The 18,182-nt window shown below is 42.5% G+C and overlaps 1 protein-coding gene across 1 annotated transcript in view; it reads left to right on the forward strand.

The window, feature by feature from the left end:
- The window catches only part of Cacna2d3 (calcium voltage-gated channel auxiliary subunit alpha2delta 3), an 872,527-nt gene that overhangs the window by 388,637 nt on the left and 465,708 nt on the right, over positions 1 to 18,182 (forward strand). Inside the window, exons 6-8 of the mRNA XM_027947835.2 lie at positions 6,697 to 6,828; positions 11,838 to 11,898; positions 11,986 to 12,136. Of these exons, the coding sequence (XP_027803636.1) occupies positions 6,697 to 6,828; positions 11,838 to 11,898; positions 11,986 to 12,136 (344 nt within the window). The remainder of the gene's footprint in view (positions 1 to 6,696; positions 6,829 to 11,837; positions 11,899 to 11,985; positions 12,137 to 18,182) is intronic.

The raw sequence follows: 18,182 nt of genomic DNA on the forward strand, positions 1-18,182 counted from the left end.
GAGCTCCTCCCTGCAGTCCTGATCAAGGCAGGAAATACCTTCTTCCTTGTACTTCCACACTTTAAACAACCCGTGCGTGGAGTCTGAGCTCAGGCCTTTCCCTTCCAACAATGGTTTTTGGGGAATGGTAATTTGTAATTCTATATGAACCTATAATTGTTCATATCCACTCACATTCCCAAGAAATGGACGCAAATTCTGTGGAAGAAAATGAAAAGTTTAGATTAATCCAGTCCCACTCATTCACTGGAGAATAAACGATATTGAAACAACAACAAAAAATTGAGTGTGTCAGATAACTTTGAGGCCTGGAGAGGAAACTCAAGTCCTAAGACAGCCATAAGGAGTCTGATAACTTGTTCCAGGAAGAGGAAGTTGCTGTGCTTGCTACAGATTGCATAAAAGAAATTAGATTTTGGAACCATGCATAAAGGTATGATGGGCCTTGGCGCCAGTAGAGTACAGGTCTGGTCCATCAGAAAAACGCATGCTTGGCAGGGAACTGCTGATCTGCTAAAGTCCTTACCGGACTCTGCCTACCCCTCCAGCCTCATCAGGTACCTCCCTCTCCCCTCACTAGCCCCAGCAACCCCTGCTTCCTTGGAGTCACTGAGACATTGTTTCTTGGCAGCTCAGGGCTTTTGAACTTGCTGCTTCTTCCCCTGTGAAGCTTTTGCTGGCTTAGGTGATTGGGGGCCTCCCAGAGGTGGGACACTCTCTGACCACCCAAATTAAGAAACTCCCTTCCCCCTTACACCGTAACTTTCTGATCAATCCCATTTTTCTTTTTGATACTGGGAATTGAACTCAGGGGCACTCAACCACTGAACCACATCCCCAGCCCTATTTTGTGTTTTATTTAGAAACAGGGTTTCACTGAGTTTCTTAGTGCTTCACTTTTGCTGAGGCTGGCTTTGAACTCACGATCCTCCTGCTTCAGCCTCCCCAGCCAATGGGATTACTGGCATGGGTCACCTCATCCGACTTTCACTTTTTTTAAAAAAATCACACTATTTCTATTGGGAATTCTCAATCAATCGTCCCTTGTTACTCTCCTCCTCAGACTGAAATGCCTGGCTCATTGTCTGGTTCACTGTTGAATGCCGGATAGAGTAAGTGCTCAATAAATAAATACCTGTTGAATGAACAAATGAATGAGAGTCATCAGTGTCTTGCACTGCTAATTTAAGGAAGGGAGAAAGAGACCTTGTTAAAGTCTTACCTGGATAGTCTAAGGACAGCCAAACTCCTCCGGGTGGGGAATTGTGGACTCACTGCAGTACAGACACTACTGATGTACCTGAGTGATGTCTGGCATTCTCCCCCAGCCTTTGGGGAAGGACTGCTCTCATCTCTCTTCCACAGATGAAGAGGCCATGTCTTTGGGATGCTAAGTCACAAATCCAAGACTAACAAGCACCAAGTGAGATCTCTACCCGGGACCCTACACCGAAGCCCGAGTTCTAGACTCTTCCACTGGGCTACCCAGCAACACTCCATGCAGACAATAGGGGTGAACGCTGGGAGCTTTTCTTGGACCTTATTTATTTATTTTTCTCATGGTCAGAGTAAGTAACAGCCAATATTCATGAATCCTTTTGTGATTCCCAATTGGTGTGCTAAGTGCTTTATGTCCGTTATTTGGCTGGGACCCAAGGAGGCTGACCTTCTGAGGCAGGATTCAGGAGGATGGAACTCATAATTGAAAGATGGTGTTAACTGGGGCCATCATTCAAAGATGTGGAACTAAAGTGAAAAGGTGGGCAAGAGTGTGTAGCCACCTGTCACACAGGAGACCCATGTAGCAGAATGCAAATCTGAGGCTAAAGCTTGGGAGAGAGCAGTTATTTGAATGGAAATGAAAGGATGGGGATGACAAAAGCTATTTGTTCTTGGATTATGTGATATGTTACAAAGAGAGCGCAGGGATGTACAAATGCTCTTTGGATACAAATTGTGAATTTATCACAATAGTGGTGTGGGACTTTTATTCTCTAAACATCTGCTAGTGGTCTGTTTTAGTTAAAGCTAAATTATCTGATAAATTCTTGACTGGTATTGGGGTAATGGCTCAGAAGATAGAGGGAACAGGTCCATTGCTATTTCTGGACTTCTTAGGAACTAATACGGATACTCAGTTAATGTGGATTACATAGGAACAGTGGGGAAATGACCATGTTGTCTGGGAGTTGATTTTATTGACCACAGGCTGGGATTGACACACTAGATATTGAGAAAATAATTTTAATCCATTATAGTGCCTTACAGGCAGATCTCAATGACAGAATATATCATATGCATATTCTCTATGACAGAATATGCAGATTCTTATCTGAATTCTTCCTATAAAGAAGAAAAGCTTGAAGACTTTTAAAGCTCCTTCATGAGGGAAAAGTCCTGTACTTATCAAACTTTAAAAGAATATGTACAAGGGCCCAGAATATAGCTCAGTTTGATAGAGTGCTTGCCTTGTAAAAGTCCAAGGTCCTGGGTTCAATCCCCCAGCATCACCAAAACAAAACAAAAGAATATGTACAAACCATGAAATATGAGTATACTGTATCAGAATAATTAAGACTATGTGTGTACTGGGTTGACTACTGGCCCCAAGAAAATATGTGGGAACCCTAATCTCCAGTACCTGAAAATGTGACCTTATTTGGAAATAGGGTCTTTAAGGACCTTAGACAAGGTCATCTTGCATCTAGGGTGGACCCTAAATCCAACTACTGTTGTTCTTAGGAGAGAAAATAGAGGGAGATCTGGTGCAGAGAAACATAGAAAGGAAGGTCATGTGAAGATGGAGGCAGAGATTGAAGTCAGGAGTCTCCAAGCCGTGAAATGACAAGGGTTGCCAGAAAGCACCAGAAGGTAGGGGAGAGGCATGGAATGGTCTTTCCCTCAGAGTCTCTAGAAAGAATCAGCCCTGATGACACCTGAATATGGAATTTTGGCCTCCAAAACTGTGAGAGCATCAATTTCTGTTGCTTAGACCACCCAGTTTGTGGTAATTTGTCATAGCACTCACAGGAGGCAAATATAGTACATGAAGACTGTAAGAAGATCAGAGGTGGAGATGGAAGCCCAAACTAGCTTAAATGAAACAAAGGGAGCTTTTTTTTTCTTCTTATTTTTATTTGTTCTTTTTTAGATAGAGAAAAGTAGAGTGTATTTTGACATATTATACATACATGGAGTATCACTTATTCTAATTAGAATAACCCATTATATTATAACCCATTCTGTGGTTAGACGTGATGTGGAATTTTACTGGTGGTGTATTCGTATATGCACATAGGAAAGTTATGCCGATTCATCCTACTGTCTTTCCTATTCCCAGTCCCCATCCCTTCTCTTCATTTCACTTTGTCTAGTCCAAGAACTTGTCCAAGAACTTCTGTTCTACCCACCCCCCCCAACCTCCTATTGTGTATTAGCGTCTGCATATCAGAGAGAACATTCAGCCTTTGGTTTGGGGGGATTGGCTTATTTCACTTAGCATGATAGTCTTGAGTTCCATCCATTTACCTGCAAATGCCATTATTTCATTCTTCTATATGGCTGAGTAATATTCTATTGTGTATATATACAACATTTTCTTTATCCATTCATCTGTCTAAGGGCACCTAGGTTGGTTTCATAGCTTAGCTATTGTGATTTGAGCTGCTATAAATATTGACGTAGCTGAGTCATTTTAATATGCTGTTTTGAATTCCATTGGTTATATACCAAGGAGGGGGATAATTGGGTTAAATGGTGGTTCCATTTTAAGTTTTCTGAGAAATTGCCATACTACTTTTTGGAGTGGTTGTGTCAATTTTCAGTCAAAGGGAGCTTTGAAACTATTTTTGAAAGAAAGCACAAACAAGAAAAGGCTAGACTTGCTGCTTGGCAGGATGCTGTCATTTTTTCAGGTGATTGTGAGGAATCACTACTGTAGAGGAAGCAGCCAGCTGTTGTGATGGTTCAGCCTCAGCATGGTGTTGCCTCCTCCTATTTGAATGGTGGAAGGGGCTTGAGTCCTGGGTGAGTAGGGAGATAGGAAGTGTTCTCTCGGATATGCAGATGCTAATACACAATAGGAGGTGGGGGAGGGAAGAACAGAAGTTCATTCACCTTTTGCATATTTGACTTCTAGCATCTGTTGATAATGTTGGGAAACCATTTTTAACTTAATACCTTTTTTTTACTTAGATGAATGCCCATGTAATTTTCCTATCTTTTTCTGTCTCTTAAATGACGATAACAATAGGCTGCCATTCAAGATTTTTCCCTTCCATTAAATGTGCTTGCTAAGCAAGCTTGTGAAATCAATACGCTGTGATTATTTTACAAGTCAGGGGAAGTGTTATTTCAAATATTTGATCCAATGGGTGTGTGGAACACAGCCCCCATGCTAAGCAGATTGTATCTTTTAGTGATGAGCTTCTCTCTGTTCACCATGACCTTGGAAAACTGAAAACCTCCTTTTTTTGAAGAAGCTTAATATCAGATTTGGAGTCCAGGTAAAGTGGGTGAAAATGTCCTCAGACCACACGGTTCCTTTTGTGTTTCTGAAGGAGCTCACAGTTCCACAGGATAAATCTTTGGATTTTAGGATCCTCTAGAAGGATGGACAGCTTTATTTATTTATTTGTTTATTTATTTATTTTTGCTCCCAAAGGAATCAGAATTGTCTAACTGGACCAATCCCAGTAACCACACTGAATAAAAAAGAATAATCTAATTGAAAACCCCTGGATTCTTTAGCATGTTGAGGCAATGACCTAGTAAAACGGAATTTTCGCCTCTCATCATGGAAGGTTTTTATATGAGGCCAACATAATAAGGCCTCAAAGGAGGCCAAGAACCATGGATTTTTCATCGTCATTATTGTATTTGCATCTTTGTGGATTTATTTAAGTGGCTTTGCAGGTAGGAGTGAGTCACAATAATTACTGTCAAACTTGGACAAGAACAATCAAGGATTCCATTTTTCCAGGATTGGGAGGATAAGGTCTTTCTCAGAATTACTCTGCGGTACAAGGTTGAATTGGTCATTTTCACTCTCCCGGGCTATGATGTGGTTGATTATAGTTGACAAGAGTTAGAGTATTTACCCTTGAGATGGAAGTCAGAATCCCAATGGCCTAAGTAATCTAAAAAAAAAACAATAAGGCAGGATGTCAGACAAGACCCATGTCCAACAGCTGGGTCAGGTGCCATTTGGTGGGCATCAGGAGGTGACATCAGGAGGGCGGCCGTCTGTCAGAGGGGAGGACAAGTTTGTAGTGAGGCATGGAGGGACCAATAGTTTTCTTGTCTGCACACCTGCTTTTCTGGGCATTTCTAGTGTTGTTTTTTCTCTTTTGATTGACAATGAAACTTGAGGGTTGGAGTGACGGAATCTGTCCTCGTGCTCCCTGTGTGTGTAGTACTGAAGGGTCTGAGCACCAGACCAACGGAATGCCTCCTTCACTGGCTCTGTGGATGCCTTTTGCTGGTAACTCTTTCCTATTGAATTTGTTGAACTTTCCACGTATATCTGTAGAGCGAGTCTTTTTATCCTTCTTTTGCACATAAGCGAAGTACCATCAGAGACTTTGCCTCTCGCTCTCTGGTTGGGTGCTCTGAGGACAGGTGTTCTGTTATAAGTGACAGGAAAAGAAGTGAGTAGGGTGCCCCCACTGCAGGAGGGCTCAGTGAGGGTCTCTGCCTTCTCTTCCAGATGATTAATATGCTCATCCTGCTGTCATTTTCACCCCTGTCATCTTGGGACTTGACACTTTTCTGCCCTCTTAGAACAGAATATGGCTAAATGTGGCATCAGTTTGAAGCAGGGTCTTCAGAGGTAAAAATAAACCAATAAAAGGTGGATGGTCATGGAGCATCCTCAGCGATCACCTTGCTTCTGCCAGTATGCCAGAAATATTGATTCTCTCTCTCTCTCTCTTTGTCTTTATTATTATTTTTTTAAAGTCCATGAACAAAAGATAAAGTGTTATCTCTAAACTGCCAAGGGTGAGGAAAAGAGGTTTGCTAATGGGATCAGAATGCAGAAGAGAAAATGATTGTCTGGTTTCTGGAGACCTGACTTTTCTTTGTGCATCCCTCCATCCCGCCCTCCATCCAGCCATACAAATTTTGGGATTTCTGCCATGTGCTGGTCCAAAAGTACAGAAGATGATCGTTAGAGGTGGTCTCTGCCTGGGTGGAGCGTACTCTCCACTGAATAAGTGTGGAGAGGTTCAGTTACATCATTCCAATTCACTTATTTATATAGAGCAAACTTCCACATTAGAAGCAGAGAGAATGAGGACAGGGCTGTGTTGGCTGAGGTTGTTACCGTGAGAGAAAACACATTTTTCCTGTTTTTAATGCTAAAAGTTCTGGGTGAAAAGCAAGAAAGATTGCTAAGAAGTTTTGTTTTGTTTTTTTTTTTTTTTTTGTATTTTTAAGAGCAATGGTTTATATGAAATTGGAAGTTAGAAATAAAGGGACATACATTTCCAGCAAGCAGCTAGGAGTAGAGCTCAGAGCTCACTCAGGAGGAGAAACCTGATAGTCCGGGATCCCCAGGACCTAAGTCTCTCAGGGGACTGGACTTTCTTTGCAGCCACCTGCAAGGTGGGCCTGTGAGCCGCTGCCGCGGGACCTGGGATGCCAGGGGTTCTTCCTCACTGTGGTTGCTAATACGCCTCTCTGTTTTCTTTTCAGATCCTGCCATTGTCAATGGGGTTTACTGGTCGGAGTCCCTAAACAAAGTGTTTGTCGATAACTTTGACCGTGACCCATCTCTCATATGGCAGTACTTTGGAAGTGCAAAGGGCTTTTTTAGACAATATCCCGGTGAGTATTGCTGTGTTGATAATTATGATTTCCGATGAATGATCCTGTAATACTTTTTTTTTTTCAACCTGGGTTAAAATTTCTCTCCCTCCCCTAAAAGAAAATGAAAAAGTTAAGTTCTGTTGTCAGGGTTTGGGATAGGAATGATAAGGTGACTTCAGTGGGTGTAGGTGGCTTTAGCATCTTTCTGAACAGAGTAATTCATAGAATTGCCACCAGGGCTTGGGGGTGTGACTCAATGGTACAGCCCTGGCCTGGTAGGCATGCAGATTTGGTTTTCATCCCTAGTATGGCAACAAAACAAAACAGACAAAACTTCAAGTCACAGAGATGGGGGGTGAAATGTACCATGTTTAATCATCCTGAGCAAGTGTTTAGGGCAAATATGATGTTAATTGTTATTAAGGGAAAGAGCAAGTCATTCCTGGGCAGAATTGAATTCTGAGTAAAAGGTGTCAGAGATTGAACTTGAACTTGGCTTTCCCCACCCCAGAGCTGGTTCCCTTGGAAGAAGAGGTTGAAATGGTCAAAGCACCACAGATGGCTGCAACCCCTCCCAGAAGGCCCCCCAATGACACCCCCGAGCAGTGCGCGTGTGAGCATTTGTCCCTCATGCCTGTGTAACAGGTGTACCTTCCGGGGGTTCTTCCAGGCTTCTGCTTTGCAATAGGACTTTTAATTCTGGCTTGGTTTGAATTTTAATTAAAATGGAAAGTTTTAATTTTGCTTACAAGTTGTGAAAGCAGGACTCGGGGCTGCAATTGTGCCAACATCACAGCTGTAGAAATTAACAAGCTCAACCTAAAAGAAGGAAGGAAAGAAAGAAAAAAAAAGAAATAGAAAAAAACACCCTGCATAATCTTGGAGCAATTAAGTGGAGTCTTTTATGTTTTCATTAAGTAAGACTAGGCACCTGATGGCTTCCCACTCTGTGGCACAGAGATGATCAGCCTTCGCCGCCAGGAGCTGTTTGCCCTGCACATAGCATCTGTGCCCCAAGACTTGCCTGCCGGGGCGTCTGCTTTGCCAGATTAGTCGACATTTCCTGAGAGCTGTGTTCAGCAGGGAATACACACTTCCTCCTGAAACGTGTGGAAATTTAAGCAATAAGCATCCTATTAAAGATAACATTATAATAAACAGTGGACTATTAAAGTTTCAGTGTTGGCAAATTGCAATCTGCCTTGATGCACTCAACAGAGAGCAAATTTGATGCAAATCTTGTGAGACTGGTGCATGTAGGGGAGGCTGGCCTGCCCAGCAAGCCAATGGACACATAGCCATCTGACCCTGTGGCATTTGGCTGAGGGGGAAACAGACCGTAGCAACTACAAATCATCTGTTCCCTCCACCCGCAAAAAGTCTTTAAAGAATTGTCAGGAAGACATTGGAAAACAAAAGGATTCCTTTGTTTATGTAACTTGGTTTATGTTATGGGAGAGATTAATTTATGTATAAGGATGTTATCAGAGCAGTTGAGTCAAAAATACTTGTAGTTTTTTTTTTTTTATGAACTTTTTGGCAAGATTTTGACTTTGCATCTTTACTGTATTAGTCAGCACAGGGCACAGTCTTCCAAAGGTATTCTGTTGCCATGATAAATGTCAGGTGGTTACTCAGCTCTGTGCTTCATTCTAAACACAGAGCACACCTCCTCAACATAACATGCTTAGAAAGAGTGACCATGAATATGTTTTACTATGAATTCTTCCTTCCTTCCTGCATTTCTTTCTTTCTTTTTTTGTTTTGGAACCAGATATTAAACCCAGTGACACTTAACCACTGACCCACATCCATACATCCATATCTCTTTTTATTTAGAGACAGGGTCTCACTAAATTGATTAGGACTTCGCCAAGTTGCTGAGGCTGGCCTTGAACTTGCCATCCTGCTGCTTCAGCCTCCCAAGTAGCTGGGATTACTGGCAGGCACCACCACCCTCGTCAAGATTTTTTTTTTTTTTTTTAAATCAGGATGCTTCTTTTCATTTTTAGAGTAGTATAATAGTATGAATTGGTGGTAGGTCCACATGTCTGTAAGCAGAATGAATCTCAGATCTAGTTCCTAGGTCTCTGTCCTTGGGAAGCCAAATAAAGATAAATACACTTATCATGGATTCTGGTTGCAAGTGAAAGAAACCCAGTGCCAGTTAGTTCCAGCAAGAAACACGTGTATTGGCTCATGGGACTTGAAATTCAGTGCTGTTTTGGAGCACTGCTACATTTCACTAGGGATGGGAGGGAACACTGGCTGTAGACTTTCAGGATTTCTCAAGGAGTGTCCCAGGAGAAGACAGAGCACATGTTCCAATAGTTTGGACTAAAGTTCAAGGATTTGCCTGGTATGGGTGACATGCCCACCACTGAAGCCATGGAAATGGATAATGGATAGGTTGAGCCATCTAAAACCATGGAGACCTGTCAGGATGATGTGGCCTTGTCTAGAGTGGATCCTCAAAGAAGGGGTCATATTGGCCACCATCGGGAGATAAGAGAGATGAATAGATCATCACGGTGCAGTGTGTTTCATACTAAGATGCAGAAATAAAAGGTACTAGAGGAGTACTGAGAAGAGCACCAATCCCAGCTTCTGGGGTTGGAGGCAAAAGAATTCTGGCATTGGAATTGAAAGATTGGCTTAGAATTTGACGGAGGGCAGGGATTCACATGTAGGCTTCAACAAGTCCATATGGACATATGATAACTCTTATGCTGTCTCAAAGAAATTTATGTGATGGTGGAAATGTTCTTTGTTGATGCTGCCACCAATGTCCCTGTCATGGAGATTCAGAATGCACTTGAGCGATGATGGAAGGTCCTCAGATGACCGCCCCATGAAGCGGAAACCAGTTTTGCTTTTATCCACTGAACTCATGCAGAACTTCTCATGGAACACACCTAATGGAAGTGCTGATGTCAGGAAGAGAATGATGGCATTGGAGTGAGGTGACCAGGTCTTGTCCTATCTGAACACATTAGGAAAACTGGAAGATTTCAGCTCAAATGTCAGGTTTGGATAGGGTGACCCAATGGGACTCAGCCAGCCCTGATTTGAGGTTACGGCATGATGTTAACTGTTAACAGTGAGGGTAGCTGTGCCTGGAACTGCCTGGAGGTACTGTCTTCACTTACACTTCATGCATACCTCGTGTCCTGATGGCAGGAGGCCTGGGTCTTGTGCTTTTTCTGCTGCACATCTCTTCTCTGGCATGGACTTTCTCTAAGCACAGCCATGCCAGTATTCCTTCTGTTCCTTGAACACTGCATGTTCTTCTCAGCCTCAGGACTTATACACATCTGTGCTTCCCTCCTGGGATGTTCCTCTCTATGGCGTTTTCACCCCCCATTCTTGCTTAAGAGGTCCTACCTATACGTGGTGGTTGAATAGTGTCCCTCCTCATTCAGGTCAACCTGGAGCCTCCAAAGGTGACCTTTCTTGGAAATGGAGTCTTAGCAATGGAAATTAGTTAAATCAAGATAAGATCAACATTTGAATAGGTTGGTCCTGAATCCAATATCATTGGTGTCTTTGTAAGAAGAGGAGAGGATACCTCAACTCAGAGGGAAGATGACCATGTGAAGATGGAGGCAGACTCCATCTCAAGTCAAGGGCACTGAGAATTGTTGGGATTCCACAGGAAGCTAGGAAAGAGGCAAGGAAAGAGTTTTCCTTAGAGCCTTTAATGGAGGCATAACCCCATGGACAACCTGATTTGGGATATTTCACCTCAAGAACTGTGAGAAATACTTTTCTGTCAAGAAGTGCACACCCAACAAGTGCAGTGGCATTTGCCTGTATTCCTAGTGGCTTGGGAAGCTGAAGCAGGAGGATCCCAAGTTCAAAGCCAGCCTCAGCAACTTAGCAAGGCCCTACAAACTTAGCGAGACCCTGTCTCTGGCTATTTTTAAAAAGGGCTGGGGGTGTGGTTCAGTGGTTAAGCATCCCTGGGTTCATTTTCTGGTACCAAAAACAAAACAAAAACAAGCAAACAAAAATCAAGAGGTGCACACCACCCAGTTCATCGTCTGTTATTGTGGCAGCAAAGTAGCTCACCATCATTCTGTCATGGCTCCAGGATGCCTCCTCCCATCAGGAATTAGACTCACCTTTTAAACACTAACATAGCATCCAGCACTTCTTGTTCATGACCCCTCTAGTGCTTGTGTCTGTTTCCTGCTAGATGTGAGGCCCCCCGAAGGCAGGCAGGACCCAGGTCCATCTTTTTCTGTCACTGCTGTGTGCCCACTGTCCGGCAGAGTGTTCGCTGAAGCAAATGCCTCCTTTTTAAATGAACTTCTATTTTGAAAAAAAAAAAAAGTTGCAAATAAAGAATGCTGTCACCCTTGGATACATCCTGAGCTGGTTGCAAACCACAAGACTAAGGATGTTGGATCTGGTTTTACTCATGGAGAAAATTCCTTAGGCTTCAGGACCTGAAATTCAAACTCTATGATGTGGCATAATTAGAGCCATTTTATTTCATTTCAGGGTGGAAAGTCAGGCCAACATTCTTGATTTTAAAAACAGGAATAAGGAGGGGAACAGACCTGCGTATATTCTAAGATGGAAACATTGTATCGTATGATTTCTACCCCTGTGCTATAGACATTACCTCACCTATGTCCAGGGATGGGGACCAGACTTGCCTAGGGATCTATGAATGATGCCATTAGCTCCAACAACTTGCTAGACAGTGAGAAATGATCTTGAGTACAATTATTAAGGTCGCATCTGGAGTCACATCCTCTGCCATGATGGACAGCATGGCAGTAAAGATGTCTCCACTCTCCAGCAGGTTTGTGTAGCAACTGAACTTGGATTGTGTCTCTATAAGGTCTCAGGCAAAGGGTGGGGGGCTCTCCCAAAGTTGATTGTGTGGCATAGGATGAACCCCAGTGTTGGTCTTTGCCTGTGATTTTTTCACCCTGTCCATTCACACAGTAAAGCCAGAGCAGCCTCGAAATACAAAGAATAAATCTGAAGTTTCTGATGACCCGTTTTTCTTCTAGGGATTAAATGGGAACCAGATGAAAATGGCGTCATTGCCTTTGACTGCAGGAACCGAAAATGGTAGGCATCGGTCAATCTCTTATTGTTTTAGAGGAACACTTGTAGAGAAGTCAGGATTAATTGGTCCTTAATTTTTCCCTGCCCTAGGTACATCCAGGCGGCAACTTCTCCAAAAGACGTGGTCATCTTGGTTGATGTCAGTGGCAGCATGAAAGGACTCCGTCTCACAATCGCAAAGCAAACGGTTTCATCCATCTTGGATACTCTGGGGGATGATGACTTCTTCAACATCATTGCTGTGAGTTGTTTTTTTTGTTTGTTTGTTTTTGGTATGTGGATTGAATCCAGGGGCACTTAACAACTGAGCCACATCCCAGACCTTTTTGTATATTTTATTTAGAGACAGGTCTCACTAAGTTGCTTAGGGCCTCCCTAAGTTGCTGAGGATGGCTTTGAACCAGTGATCCTCCTGCCTCAGCCTCCCATGCCCCTGGGATTTTAGGCATGTACCACTGCACCCAGCTGTTTTATATTTTCTTTGCGGTTGGGGTTCACCTGCTTTTGTGTGTGTGTGTGTGTGTGTGTGGTGCTGGGCATTGAACCCAGGACCTTGTGCATGCGAGGCAAGCACTCTACCAACTGAGCTATATCCCCAGCGCCCTCACCTGCTCTTTTATCAGCAAGAAAGTGACCTCATTATCCCTGTTGTATATACAATGCCTCAGAGGTTAGAAAATGAGGGCTGGTTAGTCCTCTGTGCACTGGCTGAATCACGGACAGAGTGACTTTCAGAGACAGGGAATGAAGTTGAGCACATCCCCTGTTCCAGCCCAGTATTCATCTCAGATCGGGTGCTCCTGAGGAGCCAGCCTTTCCAGAACCTTGGGGAAGGGACCTAGCAAGATCTTTCTTGCACTGCTAGAATTTCTTTCATGGAAATGAGCTTTAAGCCGGATTAGCCTGATGACAATGAGAGTAATAAAAGCGAGGAAGAATTGACTAGAATATGGAGAGCGGTTTCCAGCTCCAAAGCACTTTATCTCAGCTTGTGAAACAAAGGTGGCATTTATGAAGTGCCTGCTTGTGCCTTCCTCTTATAGTTGCATTGTCTTCGCTCCCCTCCCCAACGCTGGGAGGGAGGGGCTGCGTTTGACACATTCTCAAATAGAGATGCTGAGATGGAGCGGGGTTGGTACCTTGTCTCTGGTCCCAGTGCTGGGAAATCAAAGATCCAGGAAGCAAACCAAGGCCAAACAGTAACACCAGCCTGGGAAGGAGCTCTTACCTAGACTGACATTCACAGCTCTGTTATCTTCTTCTCGCCCATTATTTGGTGCTATTCTTGTCATGTCCCTTATGTCCCTCCCTCTCTCTATCCAGTGAGCTTTATTCTTTTCCTTCTGTACCTAACTGGGTGTTCATGTGTGGCTGGTACTTGTGCTTTGTCATGGCCTGTTTGGGACATGGAGTGGTGGCAGGAGGTAATGGAGGCATCATGGTGAGGGGTACAGAGCTTTGCTTTGGAGTCAAAGCTGAGTTTGGAATGCAGATCTGCTGTATACAGCTGTGCGTTTCTGGGCAGACAGCTTTAGTTTGAGCATGCGCTCCTCCCCTGTGAAGTGAGTATACTTACATTGCCCCCGGGGTGGGGTTGGGGGTGCTGTCAGGATTGCCTGAGCCTGTGTGCCTGTATCAGACTGCTGCAAAGGACTTTCTGCCAACTGTAGGATAGGAGGGATGGGGTGTTCTGGGAACATTGCTCCTATAGTCTATATGGTAGACCCTTGTGTCGTCATAGAACCAATGTCAGGACAGCTTCCTGCATGGGCATGACACCCATCTGTATTCTCTAGGTAGAAGGCTCAAGTATTGAAGTGACATTAAAGTTGTAGAGGAGTTGCTTCAATGCCCTGCCTACATTTCTCTTCTAATAAGACTCTCAGAACAAAAGGGCACAATCACAGGACAGCAGGATAAACAGCTTCAGGTTTATTATATTTTATTTTTTTAGGTACTGAGGATTGAACCCAGGGTTGCTCAACCACTGAACCACATCCCCAGACCTTTTAATGGTTTATTTGGAGATAGAGTCTCCCTAAGTTGCTGAGGCTGGCTTTGAACTTGCGATCCTCCTGCCTCAGCCTCCTGAGCCTCTGGGGCTACAGGAGTACCCACTGCCACTGGTTCAGCTTTAGATTTTAAAAAACCCTCAGGAGGAAATGGAAAAGAAAGAGAATATTGTACTCCTTGGGTATAGAGGTTAGTCTTGTTCACTAGTGGATGTACTTCTAGCACGTAGAAGGTGCCTGGTGAACAGTTTTTAGGAGTCTCCATATTTGTAGATTAAATAATAGTAGGTGCCTTCCCCAGAGTGTCCACTGTGCAAAGCCTGTTGTCAAGTGTCCTCTGTAGTTTTTTTAATTGAATCTTCACCCAACTATGTCTGCATGGCATGGACACAGAGGCATGAAGAAGCAGAGAAGACTGTCTCGAGGTCACACAGCCAGAAAAAGTAGCATAGTTAAGCCTTGGCTTTATGGGGTACTGCCTCATGTGCAGAAGTAAAAGGATGTGGCTGGTCCTTGTGGGCATCTTACTAGGAAGGGATATGTCCCAGGAAATAGTTTCTGCGAAGAAGATTTTCAGGTAGTGAGAATATTGGGTTTTCTAATCAGGAAAAGTGACTTTATTTGCCAGCCTGGCGAATATGCAAATGTGGTCTGATTCCCACACATCCTGAAGCATTTACTGATAAGAAGCAGCTAATTTGAAACTATCTTTCTTATTAATCTTTAATTACTCATTACAGAAATATCAGAAATTCATGTAATAAGAAGAGCTAACTAATTACATTGGGCACCCTTTATCAGTCAAGATTTATTATTCCGTTAACAAAACCAATCGATTGAAATAATCTATGTAAGTTCATTAAGATATACAAACAGTGTCAACTCAATAATGAAGAGAGGGTGATTAAGATAATTAAAAGTAGACATGCCAGTCATTCGCTAACACTTAAGAAATTTTTTATTTTATTTTTTTTACTCTACCCCGAATTGTCCTTTAAAGAAAGAAACTCTTTGGAGGTCCCATTAACCTTCACAGTGCATCTGTTGATTTTCAACATAAGTAATCAATTTAAGACTGTTTGCATAATTATTGTGACAACCAAAAGACACTCTGAACTCTTTTATTTGAAGCATCACTAGTAGAATCATAAACATTGTCCTCTAATGTGAAAGGAAAAGGACCAGATAATCTTAGTGAATTTAGATTAGAAGGCCAAGGTCATAAAGGAACCATTAATTCATAGTAACTTTTCACATTGTTGGCTTTTTGATGTAGGTAACATACATAAAAAAGGGACACTTAACCACTGAGCCACATCCCTGGTCCTTTTTTTTTTAGATTTAATTTTATTTAGGGATAGGGCCTCACTAAATTACTTAGGGCCTGGCTAAGTTGCTAAGGCTGGCTTTGAAGTCATGATCCTCCTGCCTCAGCCTCCCCAGCCGCTGGGATTACAGGCTCCATTGTGCCCCGCCATATGTAAAAAATTTTAAACAAATCAGAAATGTTTTTAATTCCCTTCCATTTGGCACAGCTTTTTCCCAATTTTTCTCTATATGTAAACCCACATTTTTCTTCAAAAATTGATTTATACTTTAGGGAATATGCTGCAAATTGCCTCTATACTCTTACAGCAATTAAGTGTGTCCGAAACAGCAAGGCATTCCATCACATATACTGGGCATCATATGACTAACCAGCCTGCCTTTGCTGACCATTGTGCTGCAATAGATCTATTTTCTAAGCAAGGGAGCTGCAGTACACAGATTTTTCATTATTTGAATGCACTGAATGGAATGTGTGTGTGTGTGTGTGTGTGTGTGTGTGTGTGTGTGTATGTATGTATGTATATATATATATATACTTTTTTTCCTTTTTGGTACCAGGGATTGAACTCAGGAGCACTCCATCACTGAGCCACATCCCCAGTCCTGTTTGATATTTTATTTAGATACAGGGTCTCACTGAGTTGTTTAACACTTCACTAAGTTGCTGAGGCTAGCTTTGAACTTCTGATCCTCCTGCCTCAGCCTCCTGAGCAACTGGGATTATAAGCCTGCGCCACCACACCTGGCCCCCTGGAATGCATATATTTTTGAGGGTTCTTCTATGGAATAAACTCTAGAAGTGACATTGCTGCATCAAAGGGTATGCCCTGAAGTTTACCAGAATGTCCATCAGCAAGGTGTAATGCCTACACACTTACCAGCAGTTAGAGGGTCCTAAATAAGAGTAGATTCCTACTTAGCAAGTTTTCATTTATATTCCCTCCTATTATCTCCCCCAACCCTCAGTGCCTCTCACCCCTTTTTCCTTCTATTATTTTCCTCCCCTACTTCCTCCTGTTTCTACCATGCATAACCACTCTCAGAATGGTATGTAATCCCAGCAGCTGGGGAGGCTGAGACAGGAGGATCATGACTTCCATCTGCTTAACATGGTCACCCACTTCCTGTCCAAAGCTTGACCCCACTGCAGGTTCTTGCAGGCGCTCAAGGATGGAACATTTGCAGTTTCATCCCAAATGCCCTGCAAATCTCTTTGAGTGCATTGTTCTTGTGGGCTGGGTTCCATTCACAGGAGGGGACATCATCACTTCACTTTTCATTATCCCTTCAATCTTCCCTTGCTTGCTGGTAGAGGTTTGAGGAGACATTTCAGTGTTTTAAGATAAAAGTAAAGACAGCAATCAAGTTTCAGTGTCAAAAGCCCCCGTGCACTGTAGATTTTTGTTTGTACAAATCAAATTTGTCATTGTCATTTGATATTTATTGTCATAATGCAGGAGGCCAGAGGGAGATTTAAATAGCGGGAAAAGACTTTCAGTTTTGCATTTTGTTAAGTTCATCATGAAGCCCCTCTTATATATTACACCGAAAATCTTCTGATCCAGATCTTTCTAGAGAATAAACATAAAAAGGATAATATTAAAAATTGTTTTAGTTTTGATGGGCAGGGTATTACAAAAATCCATCTAAAGCTATTGAACTGACTGAATATTGAACTTGCAAAAGAATAGGTGAAATATGAGAGCGATTTTGTCCGAAGTTAAAATTTCAGGTCAAACCACTGGTGCATGAAAAGAGATGTCTCTGACAAGAGAAAAGGCATATTTTTCTGATTCACTTTGAAGTACAACTCCAAGCCATGCATTAAATGAACAATATTATCATAAAAATGAGGGTGCTAATTCTGATACTGACACTTGGAAAATGATTTCATAGAAGCCTAAGCCGTGCATTAAATGAACACAGTATTAACTGGGCTGATATCGTGAAATCAATTGAAATGCCTCCTGCAGCCCGCGCCTGTGCAGAGTGGAAGAGAGAAGAGCATGATTTGTTAGTTCATCCTGGAACTTTCTGGTGCCCTGGTTTTAATTTGCAGAATTTTCTTTAGAACTGTTTCTCCAGTGCTTCGCCTGCTGTGGATTTGCCTTTTAAAGTAATCGATTCCGTATTGAAAGTATGCGGATGGTATTTTCTTTCAGTGCTCATTTGTTCTACTAATTACGTCCAGTCATGTTTCAAATTACATAAGAAGCTTTTGTAATGCAAAAAGATCCCCAGCATGCCTTGTGTTGGTGAACATGGTGTGGGCTCATCTGCTTCATTACATAATCCCTACACATTTTCCTTCTAAAGGTTATTTAATCAAAAGTGCACCAGTAAAACCATAAAAATATTTAATGGAGTCCCAGCAATTTTGCATCAGTTTCTTACATTACACGAGCATGCCAGCATTTTAAGAACATGGGGTTTTTGTGGATCTTTGGATTCTCTATAACTTACCTACTTTCTTCTTGTTTATTTATCTGTTTTTTGAAAGGGGTAGAGATTCTCATCTTATTTTTTGTCTCTGTGCCAACTTTTATTTTTTTCCTGGCTTTGTTCCTAGTCTTTCTCATTAGTGATCTTCTCTACAATTGTCCCCTTTCGTTTCTGTTTTGTTTTTTGTTTTTTTTTTTTGGTATCGGGGATTGAACTCAGGGGCACTTGACCATTGAGCTGCATCTCCAGCCCTATTTTGTATTTTATTTAGAGACAGGGTCTCATGGAATTGCTTAGTGCCTCACTTTTGCTGAAGCTGGCTTTGAACTTGTGATCCTCCTGCCTTGGCTTCCTGAGCCACCCTTTTGTTTCTTTAGTCTAATTGAATCATTCAACAAATACTGTTGAGTAGCTGGTGTGAAGTGTTCTGGGGCTGCCCTTGTAAATGGTGAAGCTGGGTTGACTCTCCTGGCCCTTGGGGATTTATTGTGGGGGGCGGGTATC

Source organism: Marmota flaviventris, chromosome 1, assembly GCF_047511675.1.
Source record: "Marmota flaviventris isolate mMarFla1 chromosome 1, mMarFla1.hap1, whole genome shotgun sequence".
Taxonomy (NCBI): domain Eukaryota; kingdom Metazoa; phylum Chordata; class Mammalia; order Rodentia; family Sciuridae; genus Marmota; species Marmota flaviventris.